Source organism: Protomyctophum parallelum, assembly GCF_964188405.1.
Source record: "Protomyctophum parallelum genome assembly, chromosome: 2".
Classification (NCBI taxonomy): domain Eukaryota; kingdom Metazoa; phylum Chordata; class Actinopteri; order Myctophiformes; family Myctophidae; genus Protomyctophum; species Protomyctophum parallelum.
In genome coordinates, this window is record NC_139699.1 from 28,276,273 (window position 1) to 28,304,164 (window position 27,892).

Here is a 27,892-nt window from a genome sequence, read left to right on the forward strand (position 1 = left end):
GGTTCAAATCCAAGTAGAAGAGGAAAGTTACATAGCGCAGCTTTAATAACACTGACAGGGAGAGAAGCTGTGACCTGGTAGTTACAGGCTATATTCCAGCCTCTGCAATCACCATGTTAACGCTAAAATATAAGTTGTACTACTAGAGCTTTAACCCAGGAGCTTCTGTGTGTAAAGCAGATGTCATAAACACTACTGTATACGAAAGAACAGTAAAAAAAAAAAGAAACAGGTAACCAAACAACATTATTTAGCACACTGTAAAAATGTGATAAATCCAGACATCCAACTGGCTGAAGAAGCAAGTGTTTTTGGTTTACCAAAGAGACTTCCCACACACTGGTGCCTGTCACAATCTATTCATAAACCCCAGGCGGTGTCTGGGAGTGCATTGTCAGTTGTGACAGTGACAGGCATACCAAGAAACAGCTCCATGTAAATTTGAGCATAATGCTTAATTTATGCTACGAATTGTGTCCTTGTAGGCTAGGTTGGCTATTTTTGGCACATGAGGTGTACCAAATATTTATAAGGTTTAGAGGTGATATTGATACATTTTTTGATGCAAAAAGAATGATACATTAAACTTAAAACAGTATACAAAATAAAAGTATCTCCCAGTTATGATTGAATATTATTTCTATTACCTATATGTTACTAACCTTTTCATTTCGGGAATGTACTTTTTTTCCTAAAGAAATGCTTGGAGACAGGGACTGCATTACGGTGCAAACTGCAAGAGTACTGTGACTAGGCCTACTCGTGACTCAAGGAAATAAGGAGCCTTATGTAACAGAGGTGCTGTGGTGGCACTGATTCTAGAGGCCCTAGCCTGACCTAAGCAGAGACATTTCTGGTCTAGAGGGGCGGGTCGCGCCTCAGAAATGCGCGCACCCTGATTGGATCTCATCGATCTGTCCGTCACCCCCGGCCCCTCCTCTCCCCCCTAGTGCAGCGCTACGTCACATCATTTAGAGTGACGCCCACCCGGAAGGGTTGACTCCCACTTTTAGACTGGTTCAGCCCACGGCTTTTTCCAGGCTTTCATCTTTCGCGCAGACGAAATGAAAGCCTGGGTATCGAGGCTATAGAGGCCCTGAGTCCAAGTTAGACTAGACTGCATACCTACGTGCGTGCATTGCGCAGTTGCAATGATGGAGAGCAGATCACAAGTGCTACACAAGTGCTGGCTAATAATTGAAGAATGTATGCTCTAGTGGCCTCTATTATAATTACCATCCCAGAAAATCTACACAAATACAGACAAAGGAGTATTAATATCCTGCCAGTGGGATCAGGGCCGTGCAGAGAGCACTGAGGGGGCAGGTGCTCAAACTCAAAGCCCACAAAATGGCACATAGATCTGTGTGCGTGCGCAATTTTTGGGTGGTCTTTTTGTGGGGGTCCCTCATGCTATTTCACACCAGAAATGTAATACATTGGATGTATTATGCTAATGGAGAAAGATGTTCCACAATAACTTGGCCCATGTCATTGGACAGTAAAATAAGCAATAAGTTAATTCTCATTAGTCATTACCATGCAAAAATGAAAAGGGCCACAGATGTACTTTGAGGCAAAAGGGCAGGTGCCCGCGCCCCCTCCCCCAGCGCCCTCCCTCCCTCTGCACGTGCCTGAGTGGGATGGTGCCATTAACAAGTGATTTATACATGTATGCAGGGCAGGGGACAGTGTTTAAACAGTTGATTGAACCAGGTGTTGAAACCTTAGAGTATAAACACAGGAAAACAATCTACCTGAGGAGAGATGAGAACGAGATTAAGAACATTTGTGTTGCTTAACCACTTAAACACCCCATATGGTTGAGAGGAGTCCCTCAGCGCTCATCTTAGCCCTACAAGCAGAACCCAATGCTACTGAAGTTTCTGACATTTTTTAGACCCAGAGCATGGGGTCCTATTCCACCTCCACCCTGCCACTGGGTACGCACACATAAATAAACGTAAATACCTTCGGAAACGTCCTTCTGCGCTCTTTGATGGCTTCTTTTCCTTTGAGGGCTTCTGAATCTGTGAACTATAAGTACCTATAAATGCCGCTGCGAATATCTCCTGTGGCGCGGAAGCCGTTAAGTATTTGTTTGACTGATTTGGTCGCTTTGATTCTTCTCTTCCTTCCTTGTTTATTGACACCTCATTGTACCGCCTTTCTGGCTAGCTAGTGGCGCTATAGCTATGACAGAGCAGATCAGAGGCAGGAACAATTTACAATTTAGGCATTTAGCAGACGCTCTTAATCCAGAGCGATTTACAATAAGCAAGAACAAAAGCATGGGAATACATCACAAAAAAGCATTTATCATAAAACATGCGTAAGCTAAGAAAGTAACAGTGGAATATCTATATTATGAGACTATACATATAAACTATATATATATACTACTATGCTATACATATGTACTATGGCGTGCTATGACTATTATACAATGCAATTATAGTGCTGTATACATAACATGCTATAAGTCTGTATCAGATGCTATCTAAGTCTACAGAAATGCTATCTAAGGGGGTAGGGTAAGTGCTATGGGCCATGATGGAGTCTAAAAAGGTGGGTTTTCAGACTACGGCGGAAGATTGGGAGTGATGCTGCAGTTCTGACTGCAATGGGAAGTGCATTCCACAGTTTTGGAGCCAGAAGGGAGAAGAGTTTGGGATGTGTGGAGCGTTGTCCCGGTGTTTTTAGTGAGGGTACTTCCAGCTTCCCTGCGGATCGTAGCCGGCACAAGCCAACCGCACATCGGGAGGCGGTACAATAAACGGTAAATAAACAAGAAGAATCAAAGCGACCAAATCGGTCAAACAAAGATTAAAAATACTTAACGGCTTCCACGACACAAGAGAATTCGCAGTGGTATGTATAGGTACTTATAGTTGACACCTTCAGAATAACGCAAACGAAAAGAAGACGTCAAACGGCGCAGACTCGATGTTACCGAGGATATTTATGTCCGCGTTCCAACATTCCCACATACGAAAATATAGATACGTACAGCGACCCTACGCAAAGTGACATCCAAATTTCAGAAAAGCTTTACGGAGGGTTCCGAGAGGGGCTACGCTCATCTATGCTATAATAGATTTTGTTTTCTGTTATTGTAGGGAAAGCATTCGCTGAAAACAGCTGATCGAAAAGCTCACAACGCTTTGCAGCCGGATACATTCTGTCTGAGCTTGTCGATCGATTATTCTTTCAGCTAAAGCTTTCCCCACAGTACGGATGCTGGGGTGTCCATCATAGATTGCCCAGCATGTGTAAAATAAATAATTCACAGGAGCTATAAAAGAACAGAGTGGAAAAGAATATTAAGATAGGATATACCAATAGGCTACGATACCATTTACATTTTCAGATTTAACAGCTGGGAAACTATAAAGTGTGTAAATCAATAGTGCTGCATGGCATCGTGTGGTGCAGGGGATGAGTCAGACTGTCGACCAGCTGTGAGCTTCTCTTGCCAACAAGGAGGAGTAAACTTATCTCACATGGGGTATAGCCTACTGCCTACTGGGGAGGGAGGGGAAAGTCAACAGCAGTGTGGATGACGTACAGGTTCATAACGATTTGTAGTAAATGTGGTGCACTCAGTGAACTGATGATATCATGAATGGCCACAATTATTTTTTTATTTTCTGAACTGCTAATGTTTTGCAACTTGTGCGTGCACTGTGCACACTGTCCTCAATTATTATTATGAGAAGACGTATCGTGGAGACTGGAGTGACAGCGGTATAAAAGCCACAAGCTTGTTATCCAATTAGTTGTGTTAGAAAAGGGGTCGTGCCGTGTCACAGCCATTTCCCAATTAGAACGCCGCACGTTGATTTGCAGGCATACATACATATACTCCCCTATTTAGACACATGTTACACGTGAACCGAGAGAGAAGCCATACTCTCTTTCTCAGATGGAAATAAAAGAAATAAAGAAATGCACGCTTTGGTGAACGCGTTCATGCGCTGCCTCGGTTTCCTGCTGCCTGCCCCCTGGCTTTCTGTCACATTTTGCTGGTGGGTTGGGAGTGAGTGCGGGGGGGAGACGCCATCATGGCCCAATCCCAGAGCTCGTTTCAAAGACAGAAAGCCTCTTACATATGAGGAAGTAACAACCTCCATCTCAACAGTTCCTGCTGCTAGTGCTGGCTGTGTTTCGCTGGCTGCTGCACCTCGGGGCTCCCCGACGCCGTGGGGTACAGTCTGGGGTGTCTGGGAGGCTGTGGAGCGTGTCCTCGGAGCTCCCTGGACCCTTCATCGCCGCTGGTGTGCGAAACGTCGAGGCATATGTGCCCGCTGCTGTCCCCTCGTTCCCGTTGGTACCACCACGATTGACAATAATAACAATAATACAAATAATAATAAAGGCATCCAGGGAGGAGGGAGCGCCGTTTTAATCGAGGAGGAGGAAGCGGAGGAGGACGAGAGCGCGTTCACTTCTTCCTATTTGCGGTGTAGGAACAACATGAGCGCGGCGGCCGCGGAGTTCCTGAGCCCGGTAGGAGGACCCTCCTCACCGTCGGAGCCGCCACCACTGGGACGCGAGGAGCAGGTGATCGCCGTGGTGGACCAGCACCTGCAGGACGTGATGGGCACCGTGAAGATCACTGTGGCTATTCAGGCGGCGGAGGATGAAGAGCCAGAAGAAGTGTCATCGTCTAATAATATTGATTTCCTGGGTGGAGGCAGCTGTAGCGAAGACGACCAGGGAAGGCATGACAAGTCCAGGTACACTAGCCTACATGCAGCTTTTATTTTAAAATCACAGGTCGCTCTTGACTTTTACAAACGCCCCGGAAAGATAACGTCTTTACTGTCAAGGAACACATTTCCTTCGGGATTAATAAAGTTATCTATCTATCTATCTATCTATCTATCTATCTATCTATCTATCTATCTATCTATCTATCTATCTATCTATCTATCTATCTATCATCTATGGTTATTAGTTTCATAGTTTGCATCAGCACCGACTTTACTGGCCCTGTTTGTAACCTCACCCTTCCAAACGGGGATAGACTTTTAGACTTAAAGTCTGGTAGTGTACAAAAAAAGTCAATTTTAATTTGGTTCCATTTGTACTGAATTAGATGGATACGTTGGGTTGGTTGCTTGGTTTTCTATTTTTAGTTATTTATTTTTGACAGAATGGAAGTGTGTGTAACCACCTGTAGGCATCAACAGTGACGTAAACTCCAGACACCTGGGGAGAGAGCAGAAGATGAGATGAAGGATGGCACCTTCACATTACTCTAATCTAATTCCCCTGCGTCATCCTGGGCTATTCCTGTCCTCTGTGCCCTATATGTTATCCCATCTGCTTCACTGTGTTGTGTTGTGAAATGTACTGAAAATAAGTTGCCAGAGCAGAGGTGGGGAATCACACCGCTTTCTATTGTAGCCATCTGAGGGGGACAATATACATACACACGTGTGTGTGTGTGTGTGTGTGTGTGTGTGTGTAATATATATATATATATATATATATATATATATATATTACACACACAGCAGGCCCCCCCTACTGTCTGTAAAGCACCTCAGTTGCACTCTGCTCTGTTGCAGTGATTCCTCAAATCGATTTCAAGGACCCCCAGTTTGTGTGAGTAGGCCATGGTTCATGGACACTTCTCTGGGGACCCCAATCTACACTATGGAATCCTCCAGTGTGTATTTAACACTGCAAATGGAACTAAATCTTCTAAACTAAATTTCAATCAAATCATGTGTAACTTCTCAGATTTACAGTCCCATAATGGTCCTAGGGGTCTACAGCACGTATGAAATATGTTACAGAATATTCTTGTATTGTTTACTGTCCTTTATTTGATGCCTACTAATGAGCAGGCCATGCATTGCCAAAAATATATATTTATGTCCCTTTTTTATATCTGTAGTTTGTAACATACATGTACTGTAGCCTTCAAGCCAATGGTTCTAATTTGAACCATTCTTCTTTCACACAGGATGCATTTTGACCACGGTTAACCCTGAGAGCATGCTGCTGTTGTCGAGAAACAGAGTGGTTCCAATTACTATAATTTATTTTAATTTGTATGCTTTGTGTGGGTATTTTTGCCAGTTTCTTGCTTTAATCTGAGCTCTTGGCAAAGATAGTGGATTTATTACACCTGTGGTGGTGGTCAGCAGGAGTTGGGCTACTCTGGTTTAGTAGCAGGGGATAGGCTATGGTACTTACTGGGAGTGTTTAGTAGGGGTTGGACTAGGAGGAAAGAAGAGAGTGGGTGGTTGTGGGAGGTGATGAGTCATCCACAGAATTTCATTCACACCCTCTGTTCCCACACAGTCCTTACCTGAGTGTAACTTCAAAGGATTGGCCACCACAAGTCTTTCTATGCAATACTGAACAAAATCCTCCCAGATGAGGTGGGCAGTTAATAGGGCAGTTTTATTATTGGGGGGGGTGGGGGGGGGTGAACGTTGCAGCTACTCCCCTCCCACATCTTTGACTCATAACACAACAAAATGGGAAAAGTTCCATTTCATGTTGTAAGACCTTTGATGTCAGCATTTCTTTGTATATTATTTGTCATATCTGCCCTGGGGATTTTTTTTAAATTGTTTTAGTTTGTTTATGAAGCCTTAAAGCCAAACAAATTATATATTTTTAGATTTGTGTTCCAATGTTCAATTACAAAAACACTTAACGTATCGTTAAATGACATTGTTTGTGTGACAATTCATCTTCAAGTAAAATGTCGTCACTAGGAGAACGTGGCTCTGTCTGCTGCAGCCTGTCAGATGGAGAGGTCTTAACAGGAGTTACAGGACAGTGTGGCGGGGCGGAGGCTCTGGCCAGTGGCCACAGAGGCATGTTTGGTGACTCGCACGGCTGTTGACTACAGCCTGTCACACTGTCACATAGGAAAAATGTCAAGGAGATGACTGTCTGAGGACAGAATAACAATGGTGGCAGCCTTTGTGTCCACTATGTGCAGGGGTGAGGCTGCTTCATAATACAATTCCTGGCTACTAGCTGGGGGTGGACTCGTAGAAAATCACCACAATTTAGTTTTTTAATTTTGGTGTGGTGTTTGGTATGGGTATAAGGTTTTCAAAAAGCTGTGCAAACACGTTGGGCGTGCCCCCTAGTGGGCTGTTTGCACAGACTCAAATATTAGATGCAGCTATGGTTGTAAACCAAAATAATGGATAAAATAGATTTTTCAATGGATTCTGATACTATTGCGTGTGCTAAATATTAACATACAAAATTCTTAGGAAAGACGAACAACCAGAAAGGCATCGTTTTCAGGAGATAACATTCAAAGATAACAATTATGCACTTCGTAACTACTTTTTGAATTTTGCCATGGTGTTAGGTATGGGCATATGGTTTTCAAAAACTATATGCAAACTAATTTGGCTCGCCTCCTAGTGGTCGGTTTACAATGAAACCACTATTAGATATGTCAGTATATGGTTGGAACCCCAAATAATTGATGGAGATTTTTCAATGGATTCTGTTACCATTGGGTGTGCTAAATAACATACTAAATCTTTCCGGAAAACGAACAACTTGAAAGGCATCATTTTCAAGATGGCGTCCATGATGGCTGCCACGATGGCTGCCGGGAGCTTAAAATGCCTGTTTCATTCCAAAGTTGCAAACCGACCACTAGGGGGCGAGCCAAATTAGTTTGCGTTGTTTTTTGAAAACCTTATGACCATACCTAACGGCATGCCAAAATTCAAATTAACAGTTTATACAGTTTATAGGAATTGTAGCTCCCGGCAGCGTCAAGTAAAAAATCATAATGCACTGCTTTTTGAATTCTGGCATGCTGTTAGGTATGGTCATAAGGTTTTCAAAAACCATTGCAAATTAATTTTGCTCGCCAATTTACGCTCTTAATCCAGAGCGATTTACATTTAAGCAAGAACAAAAGCATGGGAATACATCACATAAAAGCATTTATCATGAAACATGTGTAAGCTAAGAAAGTAACAGTAGAATATCTATATAATGAAACTATACATACACTATACATATAAACTATACATATTTACTACTATGCTATACATATGTACTATGGCGTGCTATGACTATATACAATACAATTATAGTGCTGTCTACATAACATGCTATAAGTCTGTGTCAAATGCTATCTAAGCCAACAGAAATGCTATCTAAGGGGTTAGGGTAAGTGCTATGGGCCATGATGTAGTCTGAAAAGGTGGGTTTTCAGGCTACGGCGGAAGATTGGGAGTGATGCTGCAGTTCTGACTGCAATGGGAAGTGCATTCCACAGTTTTGGAGCCAGAAGGGAGAAGAGTTTGGGACGTGTGGAGCGTTGTCCCGGTGTTTTTAGTGAGGGTACTTCCAGTTTCCCTGCGTTGGCTGATCTGAGTGCGCGGGAGGGTTTGTAGGGTTCAATCATACTTGCAAGATATGGGGGAGCCATACCTTTGGTTGCTTTGAATGCCAGCATCAGAGTTTTGTATTCTGTGCGGGCAGCGACCGGGAGCCAGAGGAGGGAGCGGAGCAGGGGGGAGACATGTGAGAATTTTGGCTGGTTGAAGACCAAGCAAGCTGCTGCATTTTGGATCAGCTGGAGAGGCTTAAGTGCACATGCTGGTAGGCCAGTAAGGAGGGAGTTACAATAGTCGAGTTTTGACAAGAATGTTGTCTGGATTAGGAGCTGTGCTGATTCCTGGGTGAGGAACGGTCTAATTCGTCGTATGTTATAGAGTGTGAACCTACATGATCGAGTGACAGCTGTGATGTGAGCTTTGAACAAGAGCTGACTGTCCAGGACAACACCAAGATTCCTGGCTGTTGGGACAGACGTTACCAGGGCGTTGTCTACAGAAATAGTTAGCTCCCGTATAGGGCAGGACTTGCCCCCTAGTGATCGGTTTGCAATGAAACCATAGGCATTTTAAGCTCCCGGCAGCTCCATCGTAGGCAATAGGAGTTGAGACAATATTCTAGGTGGTGCTGTTGTGCTTTAATTTACATGATATCTTGGGGAGAACTTGGAAGTATGTTAGAAACAGTCTGATGCGGATATCATAAATCTGTCCATATTTGGGTGAAACTGACAATCATTGAAGATTTTCAAGATATTTTTTCTGGTGTATCGACTACATAGACAATATTGATGTCCATCACCTCCAAATGTTAAGATGTACAATTAATCTAATGCAATATCTGTTAAATTCTTTACAGCCTGGGGGAAACGAGCTTGAACTACCTACCTTTGAACTACTAAGATGCAAAGTAAATATTTCCTCTCTCAAACAGTGGAGCTGGCACCAGTGGAGGTGAGCTGGAGGAGGAGAGTTGGCAGCCCCCGGACCCAGACCTGATCCACAAACTGGTAGCTCAGATCGAGTACTACCTGTCTGATGAGAACCTGGAACACGACGCCTTCCTGCTAAAACATGTCAGACGCAACAAAATGGGCTTTGTCAGTGTCAAGCTTCTCACTTCTTTCAAAAAGGTAACGTGTTAAATAAGTTGATCTCCAGAGCCTCTTGCTCAAAAAATAGTTGTGAAGGACATGACATGTTGCAGTATATCATGTTGTAATATTATTTAAACAAAATAAAGTGAAATATGCTCTAATAATAATTTGTAATACTGTTTAAAGACATTGATGCTAATCAAAGACTCACACGATGAATAAATGGTAAATGGTGCATTTATAATATGTATAAAGTCTGTAATGTCCAGCCTGAATTCCATGGACACTTGATATTGATAGGTCTATTTAATTATGTACAGCCTGTTGTCCAGCAATATCGCTATTCATTCCAAATGCCATGGACACTTGAATTAGAAAATTGTTGATGAGCTTCTAGTTTGGCTTGCTGTTTGCGGCAGTGCAATTCTCAATTGCACTGAGCAATTTTACCCCTCCACACACACACACACACACACACACACACACACACACACACACTACATTATTCAAACCGCTTTACTTGGTGTATTCATCATAACCATCAGTACCCCCCCAAAAAGCAGTGATTAATTATTGGCTGATGCAATGAAGCCAGGATATTGTTGCCTTGTCATGAGTCACATTTGTATCGTAATGATCAGTGCTCTTACTGATTCAGGAAGTATGACGGAGGATTATAGGGGAAGCTGTACATTCTGTTGAATTTCCCTTCTGACAATCTTACATAAAATACATTTGGGGCATTTGGTTAACTTTATTGTACAGAGTAACTTATTGTGTGTGTGTGTGTGTGTGTGTGTGTGTGTGTGTATATATATATATATATATATTTTTTTATACCTTAACACAATATTTTATCCTCCTTGCAGGTGAAACACTTGACCCGTGATTGGAGAACAACCGCTTACGCCCTGAGACACTCAACAGTACTTGAGCTCAACGATGAGGGCCGTAAGGTGCGGCGCAAGACAATGGTGCCCGTCTTCGCCAGCGAATCTCTGCCTAGCCGCATGCTGCTACTGAGTGACCTGCAGAGCTGGCCAGAACTGGCGGCTCTGGAGAGAGATTGTGGGGAGAATGGCGAGGGAGCGACACAGCAGGAGCAGCTGATGAAGCTATTGCTGAAGGCATTCGGTACGTACGGTGCCATCTCCTCAGTCCGGGTCCTGAAGCCTGGGAAAGATCTTCCGGCTGACCTGAAGCGGCTGAGCAGTCGATACGCCCAGCTGATCACGGAGGAATGTGCAATCGTTGAGTTTGAGGAGGTGGAAGCGGCGGTCAAGGCGAACGATACTGTGGGTAGCGAGGACGGAGGGGCCGGCTCCCTGGGGCTGAGGGTGGTCCTGATTGGAACCAAGCCACCGAAGAAGAAGGTCCCCAAAGAAAGACCACCGCGCGAGGAGGGAGGTATGCGCAAAAGCCGTTCGCTCAATAGCAGAGTTCGAGAGCTCCAGTACCATGGCGACGATTCGGCCTGCAGCTCCTCAGACACCGAGAGCAACCCCACATCCCCCAGTCTGGCCCGCAAGTCACGCTCCTGTAACAAGCTCAGCCCCACCACCGCAGGCATCAACCACCTCAGCCCTGTTGTGTCCCCACGAAACAGTCCCTGGTCTAGCCCACGCGCCAGCCCCGGCCCCCAGCGCAAATCCCCTCTCCCCCATAAGTCTCCCCTGGCCAGCGAGGGCAGGCTGAGCCCTGAGGCTGGGCGCCGCTGGGCAGACTACTCCTCAGATAGCAGCCTGACCCCTTCAGGGAGCCCCTGGGTTCAACGCCGTCGGCAGGTGGCATCACAAGAGAGCAGTCCAGTGGGCAGCCCCATGCTGGGTAGAAAGATCCAGAATGCAGATGGTCTGCCGCTCGGGGTCATGAGGCTGCCACGAGGCCCTGATGGTACCCGTGGCTTCCACTGCATCGCCATAGGCGAGCGGGGAAAGACTGCAGCCACTCAGACTTGATGCATTAGAGCACTTATGACTCATTTTCCCTTATATACCCTCCAATATAAACAGTACAGTGAAGATTATGACCCAGTTCCTGGACACAAAACGCAACCCCCTCCCCCATATTTGAATGACGTGTAGATATTTTTGTTTGCGATGAGTTTAGTCTCTTTTGTTAAAAATATATATATTTATATTTTTATATGACTTTTTTTTTGTTAACATGGTGACATCTTTTTGATTTGCAAATGAAGATTTAAGTTGTAACTTCATATTGATTCAAGGGAAAAATAGTTTTATTGTTTCTCAGGCGCCATAGAAATGGACCATGTCACCTCCATTGCTCCCTTTTCCATATCGTCTGTGGGGTGGAGAAGAATGCCCACATCAGATATTTTCTTTGTTTGTGTCTGCTCTGTCCGCAAGTATGTGCTTAAAGGCTCACAACGTTGTCTGTGGATGATGTATAAATATGTAAATTGTGTGAATAGTGGCATGGGCGCAATGGGGTTGATATCGAGGTATCACCATATGCCTTTATGTATTTGTCTACTGTGATTATCACTTTTACATGCTATTTAAACTGAGCCCTGCCGTACAGTTTGATCGGTTATCTTTCATGGACATTTTATGTATTTTAATTTTTTGTATTTTGTTTGCCTTTTTTATTTCTTTTCATAATTGCCTTGATGGTTACTTAACTTAAGCTTCCAAAGGAGGTGAGAGGGGTTCGCTCCAGTCTCTATGAAATATTAGGCTGTTTGGCAGGTAGCTCTGGGTTGGCTTATCTCTGTTTTCTGTCAGTATGACAAAGCTGGTTGGGATGTTTGGGGAATGTCAGTAATTTAGATGCTCTCTTGCCTTTACACCTAAGCTGGGGTATTGTACAGTGCATTTCTTAAATAAATTACTTAAATTGCATTTGGCTTGACTATGCTTGATTGACTTTTCTAGCAATTCTGTAGGTCACTTTTCTTTCTTTTTTTTTTTCTCAAACCATTTCATTTTTAAAACTAGGGCTAAGCCAGTGTGGCCCATGGAGATTTTATGTAGCGTGCCAAAACGCATACTGAATTAATTCCAGTCTTGGAGAGTGGAATTGGCTCCAGTATGATGCTCTAGCAGCAAACCCATCTGAGACTAGCTGCACAGATGGGAGGTTTTGGAGATATAGAATAGATGTTTAGATCTGTTGTATCTCAGCAGAATGTGTTTGTATATATTTAGATGAGTGACTCACTGTAGTGGTGATCCAGAATACCAATTGTAAAAGCATCAACTTCATCTGAATGTGTGCCTTTGCAGCTTCAGGTATCACAGTTGCATGCAAAATGGAACATGGTGCAATGCATCTTACATTTATTTTTTGGGGAGATTGCACTTAAATGTATTGACATGTTGTTGCTATAGGCCTATACTGTAATTGACCATAATGTAAGACGCACAGGAGTGCCTAAAGCCGTTAAGGTACTGTACTATATTCCCCAAAGGATGGGGCTGAGGCATGTTTTTGTGTGATCAGTGACACTGGGAATAATTGGGCTTACACTTCTTCTCATGAATAGTGAATAAAACGCAACATTGGGTTGGCTCACCTCAGTCGCACCCTCATTTCTGATCACCTTTAGCACATTACAGCCATTATTCCTGTAATATGAACAATAATGGATAGCCTTCATAATTATACTAACAATGTAACCAAGTCCAGTAATGAGGTTGGATTTCTCCCAGATAATGAGACTATAATGGTTGTTACATCTAGTGCCGAGCAGGAGCATTGGATAGTGATGCCAGGCGCCCTGGACTGACGGCGAACTGAATATGCCAGATTTGATTGTTTAATACATTTCAGGAGTCCAGTGGGTTGCACACAGCCCAGAATGTAGTGTTTCGTCTGGTGCTGAAAGCCTCTCAACGTTGTCTGACATTTGGGTCAGTAAATCTGCTCAAAATGCCTATTTCTTATGTAATACTTTAGTCAGAAATGTGGTAGAGTAGGACATTAAAGCTTACAGTCCTGGGGACTTGTTTCCATTGTGGTCCTAGTTATAGGCTGTTCGATTTGGGTCAGAGATCCATGTAGATTTGGAATTCCAATATGCTTGTCATGTGATCCACGTACCTGTACACCTCAGGGCAACAAATAAGGGACAACCTTTAATTAATTTACATAAGTCCATATCTAAATGACAAAAGCTGTTTTTTCATATAACTTATGGTATAAAGGGTAACCCTGAATGGAACTGCACAGTGATGACATCACAGGGTGCCGTTTGTTGTATGTACACTGTATTGCCAGTACTTTGTACAATATTGGCCTTTAAATGAACGTGGTAAATGTCTCGTTTTTAATCAGATGTATTTGCAATGCTCTGGGAGTCTATACTGTAAAAGGTTCAATTAAATGTATATTGAATGATGAGATAAGTATCCTTGTATTTGTTTATAGGGAGTTTCCCAGGGTGTACTTTTTCCACTCCTGACAACACAAAAATGCTCAACTGAATGTTTAGCTGTTCCAACTTCCAAGTCCAACACCATAACATTTTTATTTAAAGCTAGCGTTTAAAATAATCTGTTGCCCTCAGAGTTAAGTGCATCACAAATGTGATGACCTGGTGGCTGCCATTGCTTTAAATGATTGTTGAGGCTCTCTTTACATGGCGTCAAATTTGAGGAACTAGAATCTGGGGAGGAGTAAATGTTTCGCAGCTGCTGCAAGAACAACCCATTCTAACTGTTGACACAAGCCCAAACACTGTCCATAGTGGAAGTTATTTCATGTACCTCCTCCCCACCCCTCCCACATTATGTAACAGAGAGGTCTGAATTAGGGATTAGATAGATTCACTTTCACACCAACTACTGTTAGAACGTGTTCTTTCGATGGACATATTTCATCTGTGGAAAAACCCACGCCTGTGAAAGTGGCCTCAGCTAAGAATATAGCTGTGAATTCTATCAACCAAGAAGTATATTGCTGTTGTCAGGTAGAAATCTCATATCCCTATAGTCCATATTCTAACTTGTTGTAAATTAACACCCTACTACATTGATCACATAAAAGCGTAAAAACTCTGATTTCACAATTTATTTACATTTTGGCCAAGCAGAAAAGACAAATCAAAACTTCAAATAGAAAAAAGCAATACGGTAATAATATATATTTTACAGCAGAACAAGGTGTACATTTGCGCTGCACATTCGAGTAACAGCATCCTACAGTAAGTATAACCAATAGCAATAATTGGTGTAATGATGAACAACCCATGAAACCAAACAGAATGATGTGAAAAGGAATCAAAACACTACTTAAGAGAGCATAGCATCCGCCTGGGCATGTGCAGCTCTGAGAACAGCATTTTAATGATCACACACAGTAAGCTATGTGAAGACATACTGTACTGTACACATGGATTAAAGCAAAATAAATCACAAACCATTTCGAAGTGAAGTCCTAGACTAGTAATGTGTGATTTGAGCCCTCCCACACTAGCGTTGTTTCCTAAACTCAATATATAAAATTATGTTTTAGAAATATTGTTCCTGCTATTCTACATAATGCATACAACAGAGACATGCTGGCTAAAAATGACGACCGAGAACTTTAATCTATGCATACAGTAGTAAAGTGGGACGCATACTCCAGTTTTAGGTGATAACCTAACCACCGCAACGGTTAGGAAAATCACACCTGTGTGAAGTGAGTGGTGGAACTATACTGTAATTGTTAAACTGTACTGAACTCTGGCACAGACAGACACTCGTGTTACACTAAAAACTCTGCTTCCCGTCACGAACCACGCCACTTTGTCACCTTTGGTACCCTAAACAGACAGACATGCATGCATGTAGGGGCCTAAACAGACACAGAGACACACAAAGCTACATGATGGACGGCCCACCGTACAAGAGAGATATGCTGGGGTGAGCAGTGAGTCGCTTATCACCATGGCTCAGTGATATCATGTTTTAGTTTTCCCAACCATCACCCAAAATCTGGAGTATGCGTAGGTATATGAGTTTGCCATGTGAAGACATAGTCTGAGTGAGTAGTAGTGTAATATTTTGAAGTAAATAAATCCCAGTTTTTATTATGTACATAATACATATACAGTACAGTAAAAGTTGTACTCCCAACAGACAATGTGCGTGTGTGTGTGTGTGTGTGTGTAATCAGAACTATAACAAAAGTAAATCTATGGTTGCACTTGCACACAGCTTCACCATTATTAGGAAATTAATCAGAGGAAATGTGTTACAGTCAGTCAGTCAAGCTCTTCCAGACTTAATTAGCAGCACCCTTTCACTTTATAATTCACAAAAACAAAACTTTTTGAATTTCAGGTGGAGAAATGTAATATTAGTCATTAAATTAAATAGCCCTAATTGGGATGCCTATGTGATGTTACATATATACTACTTTCAGTGATCAACAAAACCACATTTTCTAGTAATGAGATGTGTCTTTATGGTTGGATAACCGTACAGCTGAAGCAATGGACAAACACTCTAGCCTTATAAATTAACAACCAGGCCCCATATCTTACAGTGTTCATCCACAGTACACACAAAAGAGACACTGAGGCTGGAAGGAAAGAAAAAGGTTTGTCTGTTAAAAACAACTGTGAAAACAAATCTCAGATCTCTGTTCTTCATACTGTAAGTAGGACATAAATGGTATCCGTCAGTGTTCCGTTACCTCCCATTGTCACCATAAATCTGTTGTTAATTTTCAGGATTCAAATTTAAAAAAATACCTCTTACACATGTGTCCGTAGGGAAACCGGGCCAATGTCTCTTTAGCTCTCCAGTACGGTTTCTCCAAAAAAACGTCAGCAAGATGAGTGCAGGAGGATGAATGGAACAGAACTGTGAGCACTGTAGCTTCATTCTGCATGTGACCAGGGAAAACACATTCTGTCTGCTTAGTCTGATGGGATGACGGTTATGTTGTTGCAGAGGAATATAGGAAGCTTGAGCAGGCAAGACATGTTGAGAAGTAACAGGAGTCATGGACGGCAACTGTCCATCAAACCAACCAACCGGCTCCCCACACACACACACACACACACACACACACACAGGGGTCAGATGTAGAGGGAACCATCGGCCGGCCCAACATAACCGACCCCTATAAGTAGTACATCTATTAAGGTCCAGATACCCAAGCCTCCAAAGCTGAACAGCTTGCCCAGGCCTTCCCTCCACTGGCCCAGGTAGAAACGGTCAGCTCCGAAACCACCCAGTGTTATACTGCCAAAAAGAGATAACAGACAGAATCAGTGATGCCCTCAGAACATTAATCTACAGCAAGTATGGGTTGCATTTTAGGAAAATGGGTGAGATTTGATTGAAGGTTGATCGGAGTAAGGCACTCAAAATAAATACGGTACTTTAAAACTAAACTAAAATCTAAACGCCTTTGCCATTTAGATTTTAAAAGAACAGCTGGTAGAACATCTTTTTTTTGTAATGTCATGTTAACTGAAACACTGTCAAGGTCTTGGCAGAATAAGGACTCAGTCCACCTAAGCCACCTAAGCCAGAGATATCATAACTAACCATCAGTGAAACCTTCTCTTGTCTTAGTTTATGTCTGCGTTTAGGTGGACTAAATGGAAACATTTTCAAATACCTATAATGTTGTAATTATGTGTAAGATAATGTGGTTACTAGTGCATACAACTACGACTGGTGTTACAGGTTTAATTGATAACCTATCACTTTTTCTTTTTGCAAGAGAGCTACTAATTGCCACAGTACACAGAGAGTCCCACCAGAACCTGCAAAATTGTGTGATATCCAACTTTGATAATCGATCAAAGGTTGGATGTTTGAGGGAGTTTTAGTTCTAAACCGGCTGGTCATATATAACAGGGGTTCTCAACCTGTGAGTCGTGACCCCTTGGGGGGTCCCGAAATTCTTTTGGGGAGTCCCCAGATGATTAAAAAAAAACTGAATGGCTGGAAAATGGAAATTAAGAGTTTAGGCTAGTACACACAGTGCATGCATAAACTTTCCTTAACACATTCAGACCGAATGACGTGTGGAGCCGTCCTAGCTAATCCAATGGATTGTGAGGACGTGTACACACGTCCTAGCGCTTTTTCATTGATATTTTTCTTTTTTTGGGGAGTTGGCCTCTCCTTCTGCAATGTACTCCATGCTGTTCGCGCATGCGCGCTGCCGTTCACATCCTTGTTTAGCGCTCAGAAAGAAAGGCTCGCAGCACGTAATCTAGGGAGCTCTCAGTGGTTTTGACCAGATGGCTATACTTCGGTCTTCATTTCTGACTTCAACATGCCTCTTGTTTAAAATATTAACGTTTCTAGAGAGACTTTATCTCTCTAGAAGAGGGGGGCAGGGGGCGCGAGACATGGCCAAAGCATTTCCAGGAGTCCCCAGCCCAAAACATTGAGAACCCCATATATATATATTACACTGGGTCGTTTGTGGTTACCTGAGTGCTAGTGCAGTCGACCATTTGTATCCTCCAGTCCAGTTGCAGTATAAACGTTTAGGAAAATCTCTTTTACCTAGAGTACAGTAAGCAAAAGACAGCAGAGAAAAGACAAGAATATTAACACATGCCAGCTGTGACAGTAGTAGGCCAAAAAACTAATCTTAAAAAAGGGGGGGAAAAAGTAGCTCTCCACCAAACAGACTACTACAGCGTGCAGATTACTAGACAGTAGACTGGCAGTCGAATAAAGTCGTGAGATCAGTTTGTTGGAAACAAAGTTGCAGAATACACACAAGAGCTGACACCAACAGACTGCTACTATGGTGCTAAGAATAGACTATAGCGTGATGTCTTTTTCAACAACAAGCCCGCTGCTATCGACCAACCGAGCTTCCTTACAACTTGTTACCCGACGCGACAACAGATGCTTTCCAACACTTACCACCGCCAATGTGCGTGCGTTGGAGAGCTACCTTTAGAAACGGCTCTACTCAGTAAAGAGGCTAGATGCCCTTGATACAGTATACAACAATAAAACAAGCTTTAGCGGAGAAGAAAACCATCACCTATTCACAGTAACTAACACCAGTATCCTTTTGTGCAATGAAATTAGGTGAAAAGAACATTCAGCATTACCTAAACAGTGCACATGGTCCAGCACCACACAGGTGGCGTTGTAGCGCTTGCGTGGACAGGACACTGTCATACAGCTGGGAGAGTTGGAGCAGCGGTACAGAGACGGGTCCAGCTGCCAACAGAACCGACAGGTGATGGACAGGGAGAAGTTGGCCTGCTGCTGTCCCGACTCCACCTGCATTAAGGGAACAAACATCATGTCAGTAGCCGCTGGCCCATCCTATATTCAGCTATTAGTGTATATTTTCGTCTTACACAAACATTAAATTCCCATTGACAATGAATGGACAATTTTACGTAAGTGTCTGAGCAAATCAACATGTTACGTCATGATGATGTACGATGATAAGAGCACCCCTCACTTCACACGAGTGTGATTTTTGTCCATACATATCGCTGCTATCAGGCAGAAACCTCTTATCTCAATATTTTGTTTGTGTTTTTTCGTAAATGAATTCCCCACTTACAACAGCGTCACACAATAGTATCAAAAGTAGCAGATCTACATGTTATGTCTCACTGACAGCTGTTTGATTGTGCTGCGCTCGTTGCATATTCCTGTGTTGCCTTTGTGATGATTGGGGAGATTATCTGGGATCGACTACTTCAGTCTTAATATACAACATGATGTTGCTTTGCCTGTTATCCCATCCTCGTCACCAATATTGTGTTTGTGAATCAGTGGACCATGACACAGCTTAAATACAACCCTTAGCCCTGGGTCTCGAACCTGGTGGTGGCAAAAAATAGGTCGGGGGGCCTGCGTGGACCTGCGTGCAGTTAATAAGGCAGTGGTCCCAGACCAGTTCCGCTACACTCTGATGGCGTTCAGCCTCTGCTCCGCCCCTAGCTGCTTCCAGAAAGTCATGGTCTCTGTGCTGGCTGGCCATTTATCTCTGTGATTTGGTAGTGCACGGGGCCACGGCTGACGTTCATTACGAGCGACTCAACATGGCGTTTGCTGCCCTGGCCAAGCACACCCTGACTCAATACTGACAAGTGTGTCCTCTCTGTTCCCGAAATTGAATTTGTAGGGTTCCAGCTGTCTGCAGGTGGCATAACTCCACTTCATTCCAACCTGGATGCAATTCAGGCCATCCCAGACCCCAGCTCAGCTTCCCAGGTTGCCTCATTCTTTATATTTTATAGTCTTTGGTAAGACCTGGTGGGGGAATCGAACCTCAGACCTCCCAGTCTCAGTCACTACGGACACATCACACAAGCTGGTGAGCACCACAAAGAATTAACTATTTGATCAAAGCTATCTCACCAGACAGTGGACTCCTGCTTTTGGCCTACAGTTAAAGGAGGCTGTCTTCCCGTAGCTGCAGTTGTGATGGAAGTGGCAGGAGATGCAGTCGGCTGGCAGTCGACTACACAGACCCCCACTGGGACACTTAGCTGTGTAGCTCCCCTCGTCTGTGGGAGATGCTGGCGAGGAGTAAAGGATATCATCAAACATCATTTGACAACATCAAATGTCATGCCAAGGACCCCCAAATTGATATGAATTTGGCCACAGTCCCCAATCTGAAAAGGTTTGTGCCTAATCCAGAAAGAGATTTTTTGAAAGGAAATAACATTTCAATATAAACATTTAAAGGTATATTCAGTGATTTCACTCAAAAAAACCTTAGGTTTCGTTTTTGGCTGTGGGACCCAGCCTTTCGTCCAATCAGGATAGAGAGTCAAAAACGAAACCTAAGGTTTTTTGACCCCCAGGGGTTAACTGGGGACAGGGAGGAACTCCTTATATGGTCAGCACACTCTATAGTAGGGAGGATTATCACAACAAAACAAAAAAATCACACACGTGTGAACTGAGTGGTGCAATTCCCCCCCCCCCCTCTCTCTCTCACTCTCTCTCATTAGAGTCACTACCCCTCTCACTGTTTCTGGCGCCCCCTACTGCTATTATTAAGTCACATACTCATGCTCACACAGACACACAAACAGGTCATGCTCACACAGACACACAAACAGGTCATGCTCACACAGACACACAAACAGGTGCGAGGACATTGCAAGCTGGTTGTAGGAGTGGTTGCACCACTCAAAAATAAGTGATATTTGAATTAAGTGAAATCACTGAATATACCTTTAAAAACAAAATCCAATAAACTTGTAGATCTGCTATTTTTGAATAGCCAATGTTGATTGATTCATTAACATATTGGAGAATTACAGTACATTTCAAGCACAACTCAATACAAAACTGTTAACTGTGGACGACACCATAAAGCATTACACTTGTTTACAATAGGGTCCACCATGTTTAATTCATCATAACATTTAGAGATGTACATATACACTTCTATATAGCCAAAATCAGGAAATCATCATAGAGGTAAAAAGGGAAAAAAGAACATACAGTGAGGGGGAAAAGGGGTGGGTGGGGTATTCAGATTTTACGGGGGCCAGTTTCGAATTGCAGTCGTCCGGCCGTAGGTGACCTTTGAGAGCAGTTCTGAAGGAGTCAAGGGATTTGCATGTCTTAACTGACCAGCCAACTGGCATGACCTGAACCCCACAGAGAATCTAGGTTATATTGTCAAGAGGAAGGCGTGACGTGAGACTGAACAATACAAATTAATCTACGACTGTTATCAAAGCAAACCTGGGCTTCCATAACACCTCAACAATGCCACAGGCTGATCACCTCCATGCCACACCCCATTGATGAGATAATTTCTTCAAAAGTAGCCAGACCAAGTATTAACAGCATACATTAATATACTTTTCAGATGGTCGACATTTCTCGTTTAAAAAAACTTTTTTTTGTGGTCTCGTAAAATATTCTAATTTGACTTACATGAGCTGTACGCCATAATCATCAAGATTAAAACAAAATAAGTTTTAAATACTTCACTTTATGCACAATGAATTGAGAATATATGAAAGTTTCACTTTTTGAATTATATTACAGAAGAAAATTAACTTTTACAAAATATTCTAATTCAGTGAGATGGAGCTGTACATATATTAGGAACAGTAAAGGAACGCCACAGCTCACACCAATTGCTTTTAGCTTGTTAACCAGTATGGAGTGGTTCACTGTGTCAAAAGCCACAATCAAAATGGTTGCGATGTACAAAAGTAGCACTAACTACTTTTGTAGTTCCCCGGACCCCACTTTCAGAACCACTGCATTAAGGAACATATTGCTTTGGCTCCTTTTATATATTATATTATGCTGGGGGCAACAATGAGCAGAGAGTTTTACCGGAGGCTGCTGCAGGAATCACAGGGCTGGTGATGACAGGACTGTGGTGTGGGGCATCCCGGGTGTTGGGGAGCTCTGGACCCACATGAGAGCTCAGATAACCTACAACACAACAGTCAATCAACACAGGCATCTACCCTTTTGACAAGTTAACTACAATGATTAGAATTAATTGATTGATTACTTTAACAGTATGCAGTATTATTGCATAACTAATATACAGGTATACAATAATACTAAAAAGTATAACACAAGAAAATCATCAATACTAGGAACAGAAAAAGTATATTTGCAGAAAAGCAGTGCATTGTGTGTGTGTGTGTGTGTGGGGGGGGGCAATTTCAGGGGGAAATGGGCTTGATTGATTGCTTGCTTGAATACTTTAAATTCAAAGTATGAAAAAAAGAAAAAGCACAAAACAGTTCTATACAAAAGGATGCTAAAATGATTAAACACAAGAAAGCACGGCCTATTGATTCCATTTGGGTCCTGGCTGTGTATTAATTTATCAAAATATTTTATAACAAACAATATACAATACTGCATACTGTGCAAAAACATCATATAAACAGCTTGATTTATACTCCAACGACGCGTTATCGTATTCGTTACCTGTATGTCAGTACTTTTAGGCAGGAGGATTAGGCAATAAGCAGAAATGGATAATGATCGTATAATAGTGAGACATCAACGCTATTCAGTGTTGTTTAACGTTAGCCATGGCCCATGCCGCTAAGCAGTGCAATTCAGTGAAAATCTAGTCAGCTAGTAGCATGTTAGCTGCAGTGGTGACAATGACATGTTGTAGCCATGGTTGTAGCCTTGCCGTTTGGATTAAAAACAAGCGTGTATGTTAACTAGGGATTATTCATACATACCGTTTACACACTGCAAGAAGAGGTCCAGGAACAGGAGTGTAATGATGCCCTGGGCTTTCACACAGCGTCCTCGATCCGGTCTCCAAATCTGACAGATCGTGGCCATTGTTGTTGCTGCACAGGATAGGATAAGCTCTCTACTCTGCAACGGGGGAGGCTAGCTACAGTGTTGCTGCCAGATTTTGGGAGAGAAATAAGCAACCAGGTAACCTCGCAATCCGAGGCTCGCATCACCAGGCTTTCCACCTCTGAAAACCACCCCAAAAGAAACAAAGGGAGATATATAAATGAATTGTCGAATCGCGTCGGTCAAACTTTATCGTCTAACGTAGTTTTGTTTTAGCCCCAGTTTTGTTTAAGAATAAGAACACTGGTTCTCAAACTTTTTCATGTCAAAGACATGTTTGGCCGCCGCCACGGACCCCCTTATGAAAATGTTTTGTGCCAACTGCCACTGTCTGCCAGGGACTCTATATATGTTATATTGAAATGTTTCAAAAATACGACATTCCAGACAGTTTGATTAATTTACTTTCGAGATCTTTTGGAACATTTAAAAGAAATGTCGCATATAAAAAGCAGACATGGCAACACAGTAGCTGGTGCTGAGTCTAGATCCCATATGCCAGAAGGACATTCACCCTGACTACACCATAGATATATACATCTACTCTTAAGGACTACACTACCACCACGTTAATTGTTGCCATGGTAACCTCGCATTTCCCACACATGATGAATCACCAGAGTGGGGGACCTGCGTGCAGTAACCTATAGAAGTAAACTTTTATTTTTATTTTAGGACCCCCATAACCCTGGGAGTCCCTGAACCACTATTACAGATTCTTACTTGCCTTGGCCCTGAAATCCTTTAGCTACGCCCAACATTTCCATTTTAACACAAATTACTATTTTACAGCAAATTAAAGACCTGACTGACATTATGTAATAGCAACTACAATGATTGCACAGATACTATTAGTATGATCTGTCATGATTTGCATATCACTTCATAACAAAGTTCCAAAGTGTTGTACAGAGACAAGTTAAAGGTATATTCAGTGATTTCACTTAATTCAAATATCACTTATTTTTTTGTTTTGTTGTGATAATCCTCCCTACTATAGTGTGCTGGCCATATAAGGAGTTCCTCCCTGTCCCCAGTTAACCCCTGGGGGTCAAAAAACCTTAGGTTTCGTTTTTGACTCTCTATTCTGATTGGACGAAAGGCTGGGTCCCACAGCCAAAAACGAAACCTAAGGTTTTTTTTGTGAAATCACTGAATATACCTTTAAAAACAGGTTTGTTAAACAAATAACATTAGAGCGGTTATACAGTACCAACGAAAAGAGATATAAAGGAGAGAAATATATACTGTATTATGGTCTAGTGTTTAGTGCAAGAGCTCACAGTTCATACGAGTCTGCTTGAATGAGGGTTATGAGGCATTGTTTTTATTTGAAGATTGTGCCAACCACCAAGGGGACGGACTTGATGGGAAAAAAGTCAATCTTACATTCACATACCTTCAAAAAAAGTCAATCTTACATTCACATAGCTTCAATTACAACCTAACAAACATTTCCATAGTACATTATCCTGATATACCGGCGTATGAACTCACCATCCTTCTAAGGATTCTGACGGGCTCCATGGACAAATAACAGCTTTAACAGAATTGTTCAACACATCTGGTCCTTTCTTAATGCTAAATTGCAAGATTCAGTATAAATATAGTGCCAAACAAGATGAAAGACTTTAAACCAGGGGTCTTCAGACGAAGGACCCCTTAGCTGAGAGAGAAATTAAGCACGGACCCCACTACACTTTTGTTCCACTTTTTCATATATTTAAGTTTTTCCGATGCACTTGAACCTTTACTCTTGACTTGAGCCATGGCTCTGTACTTTGTCTGCTCTTTTGATTTTTGTTTTTTATGGGGTTTTTTGCCAAAAATAGCCACCTCACAGCACGCATTTTCAGCTAATTTCCACCCCAACATAGGGATGCCAGGGTTGAAGTGGTCAATGTAAAACAAGAATGACTCAGTCATAATTGCCACCTGCAGCAAGTTCTCGATTATGAACATCTATAATCAGTTTGTGTGCCGCAGCCTCTGATCAGCTCATGGCTTCACGTTGCGGTGTTCAGAGTATGCAGCCAATACCAATACGGGTTCACGTTGCGGTGTTCAGACTTCAAAGTATGGGTTTTATGCCGTTCAGACTATGGGTTTTATGGTTAAGTCTCCCATTGGCTTAGAGGCCAATGATGAAAAAGTTTCCACTGGGTCGTGACCATGTTCAAGCAGCTGGCAAAAACAAAACAAAACCCCTGTTGAAGACCCCTGCTTTAAACCATTGTGTGATCTTGGCAAAATCACTATGGATACAGAATCTATAGACACAGGCCTCTCCTCAGCTCATTCCTTATCCTTGGCTGTTCAACTTTTACATATCCCCCAAACTCGTCTTCCTTCTTTTTTTGTTTCCCTTTACCCCAATACTACAATTGCTTGTTCCATCACATGTCCCTTCAGTGCTCCATTCACACATTTCACGACAGTCAGGTACCGTTAGTACAAGTGTCCTAGTACAAGTGTGTTCCATTCTGCCATCATGTGTCTCAGAACTCCTCCTCAGCGTTCTGACAGCGGGCCTGCTTGAGCAGGGTGAGGCGGGCCATCACCTCTGTGACAGACAGCTCTCCATGGATCTTGTTGTCTCTCGTACGCACGTTGACAGCGTTAGTCAGCCTCTCCTTCTCGCCAACCACTGTCAGAACACACAGAGCAGTTCAATGTTGACTTACAGACAGACAGAGGGTTAGGAAACAATTTATATTCAAATTAAAATAAAATTTGAATACAAATGTAATCAACACCCACCTACGCTGTGGGTGGCTCAGTGGCTGGGTTGCAAGGTTAGGAATCAAATTTGCCTTCAAATCAAACTACATACTACAGTACTTTGTTTACAAATGCAATCTAAATTGAAACTAGATCAAGTGCCCCTCGGGGCACAGGTCTCCACCAGAGCAAGTCAAGTTGTGGCCTCCTGGTGGCGCTATAATAGGCCAATGTGAAAAGGGTGCCATTTCTTCTTACACCTTGGATGGCATTTTGTTCCAAAAATGTGTTTTGCAAAAATCCACCTGTTGGTGGCGCTATAACAGGCCAATGTGAAAAGGGTGAGATATATTCCTCAGCCTAGTAGGAAAGTCTGTGAAAGATTTCATGTAAATTACACGCTGCATTCATGATTTGAGGCATTTTGTTCCAAAAATATGTTTTGCAAAAATCCACCTGTTGGTGGCACTATAACAGGCCAATGTGAAAAATAGTAGGAAAGTCTGTGAAAGATTTCACGTATATTGCACGCTGCGTTCATGATTTGAGGTTTTTTGTTCAAAACGAGCCAATCCTGCCAATTTTGAAAGCCAATGTTAGCCAATTAGGATGGAATATGAAATATCGGACAGATCTGGCTTGAACACATGACTATAGAGATAGGCCCTCATTTATCAATCGTGCGTACGCCAAAATATGGGTGCACGCCAAAATTACCGCAATTTGGCAATTCGGCATTTACCATTTCCGCCAAAGCTTGAAATTGAACTTGACAAAGCTGTCGGGAGCTGTCGTACGCTTTGTCCTCGGCTGTTTTTCTGTCGTACACAAGCGGAGCAGCATTGTCTGAACTGCTGACACGCTGTCACAGGCATCTAAACATATGTTTTCACTCCTAAAATGTTAATATAAAACTGTATATACATGTAAAAAAAAAAAAGAAAAAAAAAAGAGAGATTTCCAACTTTACAAGTAATTAGAATTGTGCAATTAAAAACAATATAACATGTTTACAATGTATTAGTTTGTGCTTAAAGGGATTGTGACATTAAAAAAAAGGTTTTGGAATTGTTCTTATTTTTTTTAGGTTTTCTAATCTCAATTGCACCCAAAAAACATGAACTTTTAACATTCAGTAGATTTTCTGTGATCTGGGGTTTTCTGGCTCAAACAGGTGCTCTGATTTGCCGGCAGTTTGTGATGTAAGATCCTGCAAATCCCATTATGTCAATGGGATTTGCCAGCAGATGTCACTGTTTTCACTGTGTTGCCTGTTTTCATTGTAGCTCAAAACCCCAAAGAAAACTTCAGACCACAGAAAATCCACTGAATGTTCAAAGTTCAGGTTTTTTGGGTGTAATTGAGGTCATAAAACCTAAAATAAAAAATAAAAATAAAAATAAATGAAAATTAATGTCATAAAACCTTTAATCAAACAGTGCTTTACTGTCATTGTTATGCGAGTGCACTTGTGAGATGATTTGGGAGCGCATGCGGCATCGCCAGCATGAGCGTGACATCAGATGCCTATATAGCCTAATCACTGTGATATTATTTAAAAAAAAAAGGCATAAATGGACTGCACACCTTTATTTCCAAGTGACAATGACAAGCATACAGCTTGCCTATTTGCAATTGTAGCAGGCTATAGGCCTAAGGGGCTTAATCATTCACCATTTAAATAAGTGCTTTGACAGTTCATTTTCGGGGGTCGGGAGGACGGGACCGCGGCGTGCGTCGCCAACACATACCAGCACACATGCAAGCCTTCATCCATATGTTTATGATTCGTTCATCAATGATCAAATCACTCCATAAACGTTGATTATGACTGCCTTGACATGGTAGCCTATCTCTCATGCAGGCATCACTCACCCACAGGATTTATCACAGCAGTGCGCAGTCTCACTGATCGCCTTCGCCGTGCACTGCGCACGAAATCCACGAATGGGTCAAATTAATATAGGCCAGCCTACAAACGTATTCCATTCATGGTGATGCGATATCATGTAGCCTTGAGGTGCGTGCGTGCGTGGACATGACAGCAAGGCAATGCAGGTGTTCGTTCTTTATTTATTTAAGATACAACACACCAGTTAGTTGGGCTTGCAAGTTACGTGTGTGTGTGTATGAGAGAGGGGGGTGAGGGGGGTAAGGCACGGGGGAAACTTTTTTTTTGTTTGTCGTATTGCAGTTGTTCATGTCGCAAAAACGAGGGCGAGGCTTGATTTCATAGGGCGTGCCAGATTTCAGCTGTCACATTTATTAACGTCGGAAGGATATTAAGGAAGGATCAGCTGTTTGCGATCACTTTATAAATGCCGTGGCGACGTGGGTGTACTACGAAACCTACACTCGAATGTGGGGCAGATTTTACACTCAATTGATAAATGAGGGCCATAGTGTGTAACGATTTGCGTGATTTTAGGACAGAATCTGGAGGAGTAATATAAAA

General features: G+C 42.5%; 3 protein-coding genes across 3 annotated transcripts in view; 1 reads left to right on the forward strand and 2 right to left on the reverse strand.

Annotated features, from left to right (window-relative positions):
- The first annotated feature begins 4,151 nt into the window (after positions 1–4,151).
- larp6a (La ribonucleoprotein 6, translational regulator a) lies at positions 4,152–12,306 on the forward strand. Its single transcript, XM_083791646.1, has 3 exons — positions 4,152–4,739; positions 9,280–9,478; positions 10,312–12,306. The coding sequence occupies exons 1-3, from the start codon at positions 4,477–4,479 to the stop codon at positions 11,398–11,400; spliced, it is 1,551 nt and encodes a 516-aa protein (XP_083647772.1). The 5' UTR covers positions 4,152–4,476; the 3' UTR covers positions 11,401–12,306.
- Positions 12,307–15,494: 3,188 nt separating this feature from the next.
- On the reverse strand, positions 15,495–22,722 carry tm2d3 (TM2 domain containing 3). The gene is made up of 6 exons (XM_083760098.1): positions 22,590–22,722; positions 21,712–21,813; positions 19,759–19,919; positions 18,489–18,663; positions 17,850–17,925; positions 15,495–16,641 (listed from the first exon to the last, which is right to left on the reverse strand). Exons 1-6 carry the CDS (start codon positions 22,693–22,695, stop codon positions 16,476–16,478), a joined length of 786 nt encoding a protein of 261 aa, XP_083616224.1. The 5' UTR covers positions 22,696–22,722; the 3' UTR covers positions 15,495–16,475.
- A 1,307-nt stretch (positions 22,723–24,029) lies between these two features.
- tars3 (threonyl-tRNA synthetase 3) overlaps positions 24,030–27,892 on the reverse strand; it is a 29,228-nt gene continuing 25,365 nt past the window's right edge. The window contains exon 19 of the mRNA XM_083760092.1: positions 24,030–25,363. Coding sequence (XP_083616218.1) covers positions 25,215–25,363 — 149 coding nt within the window. The 3' untranslated portion in view covers positions 24,030–25,214. The remainder of the gene's footprint in view (positions 25,364–27,892) is intronic.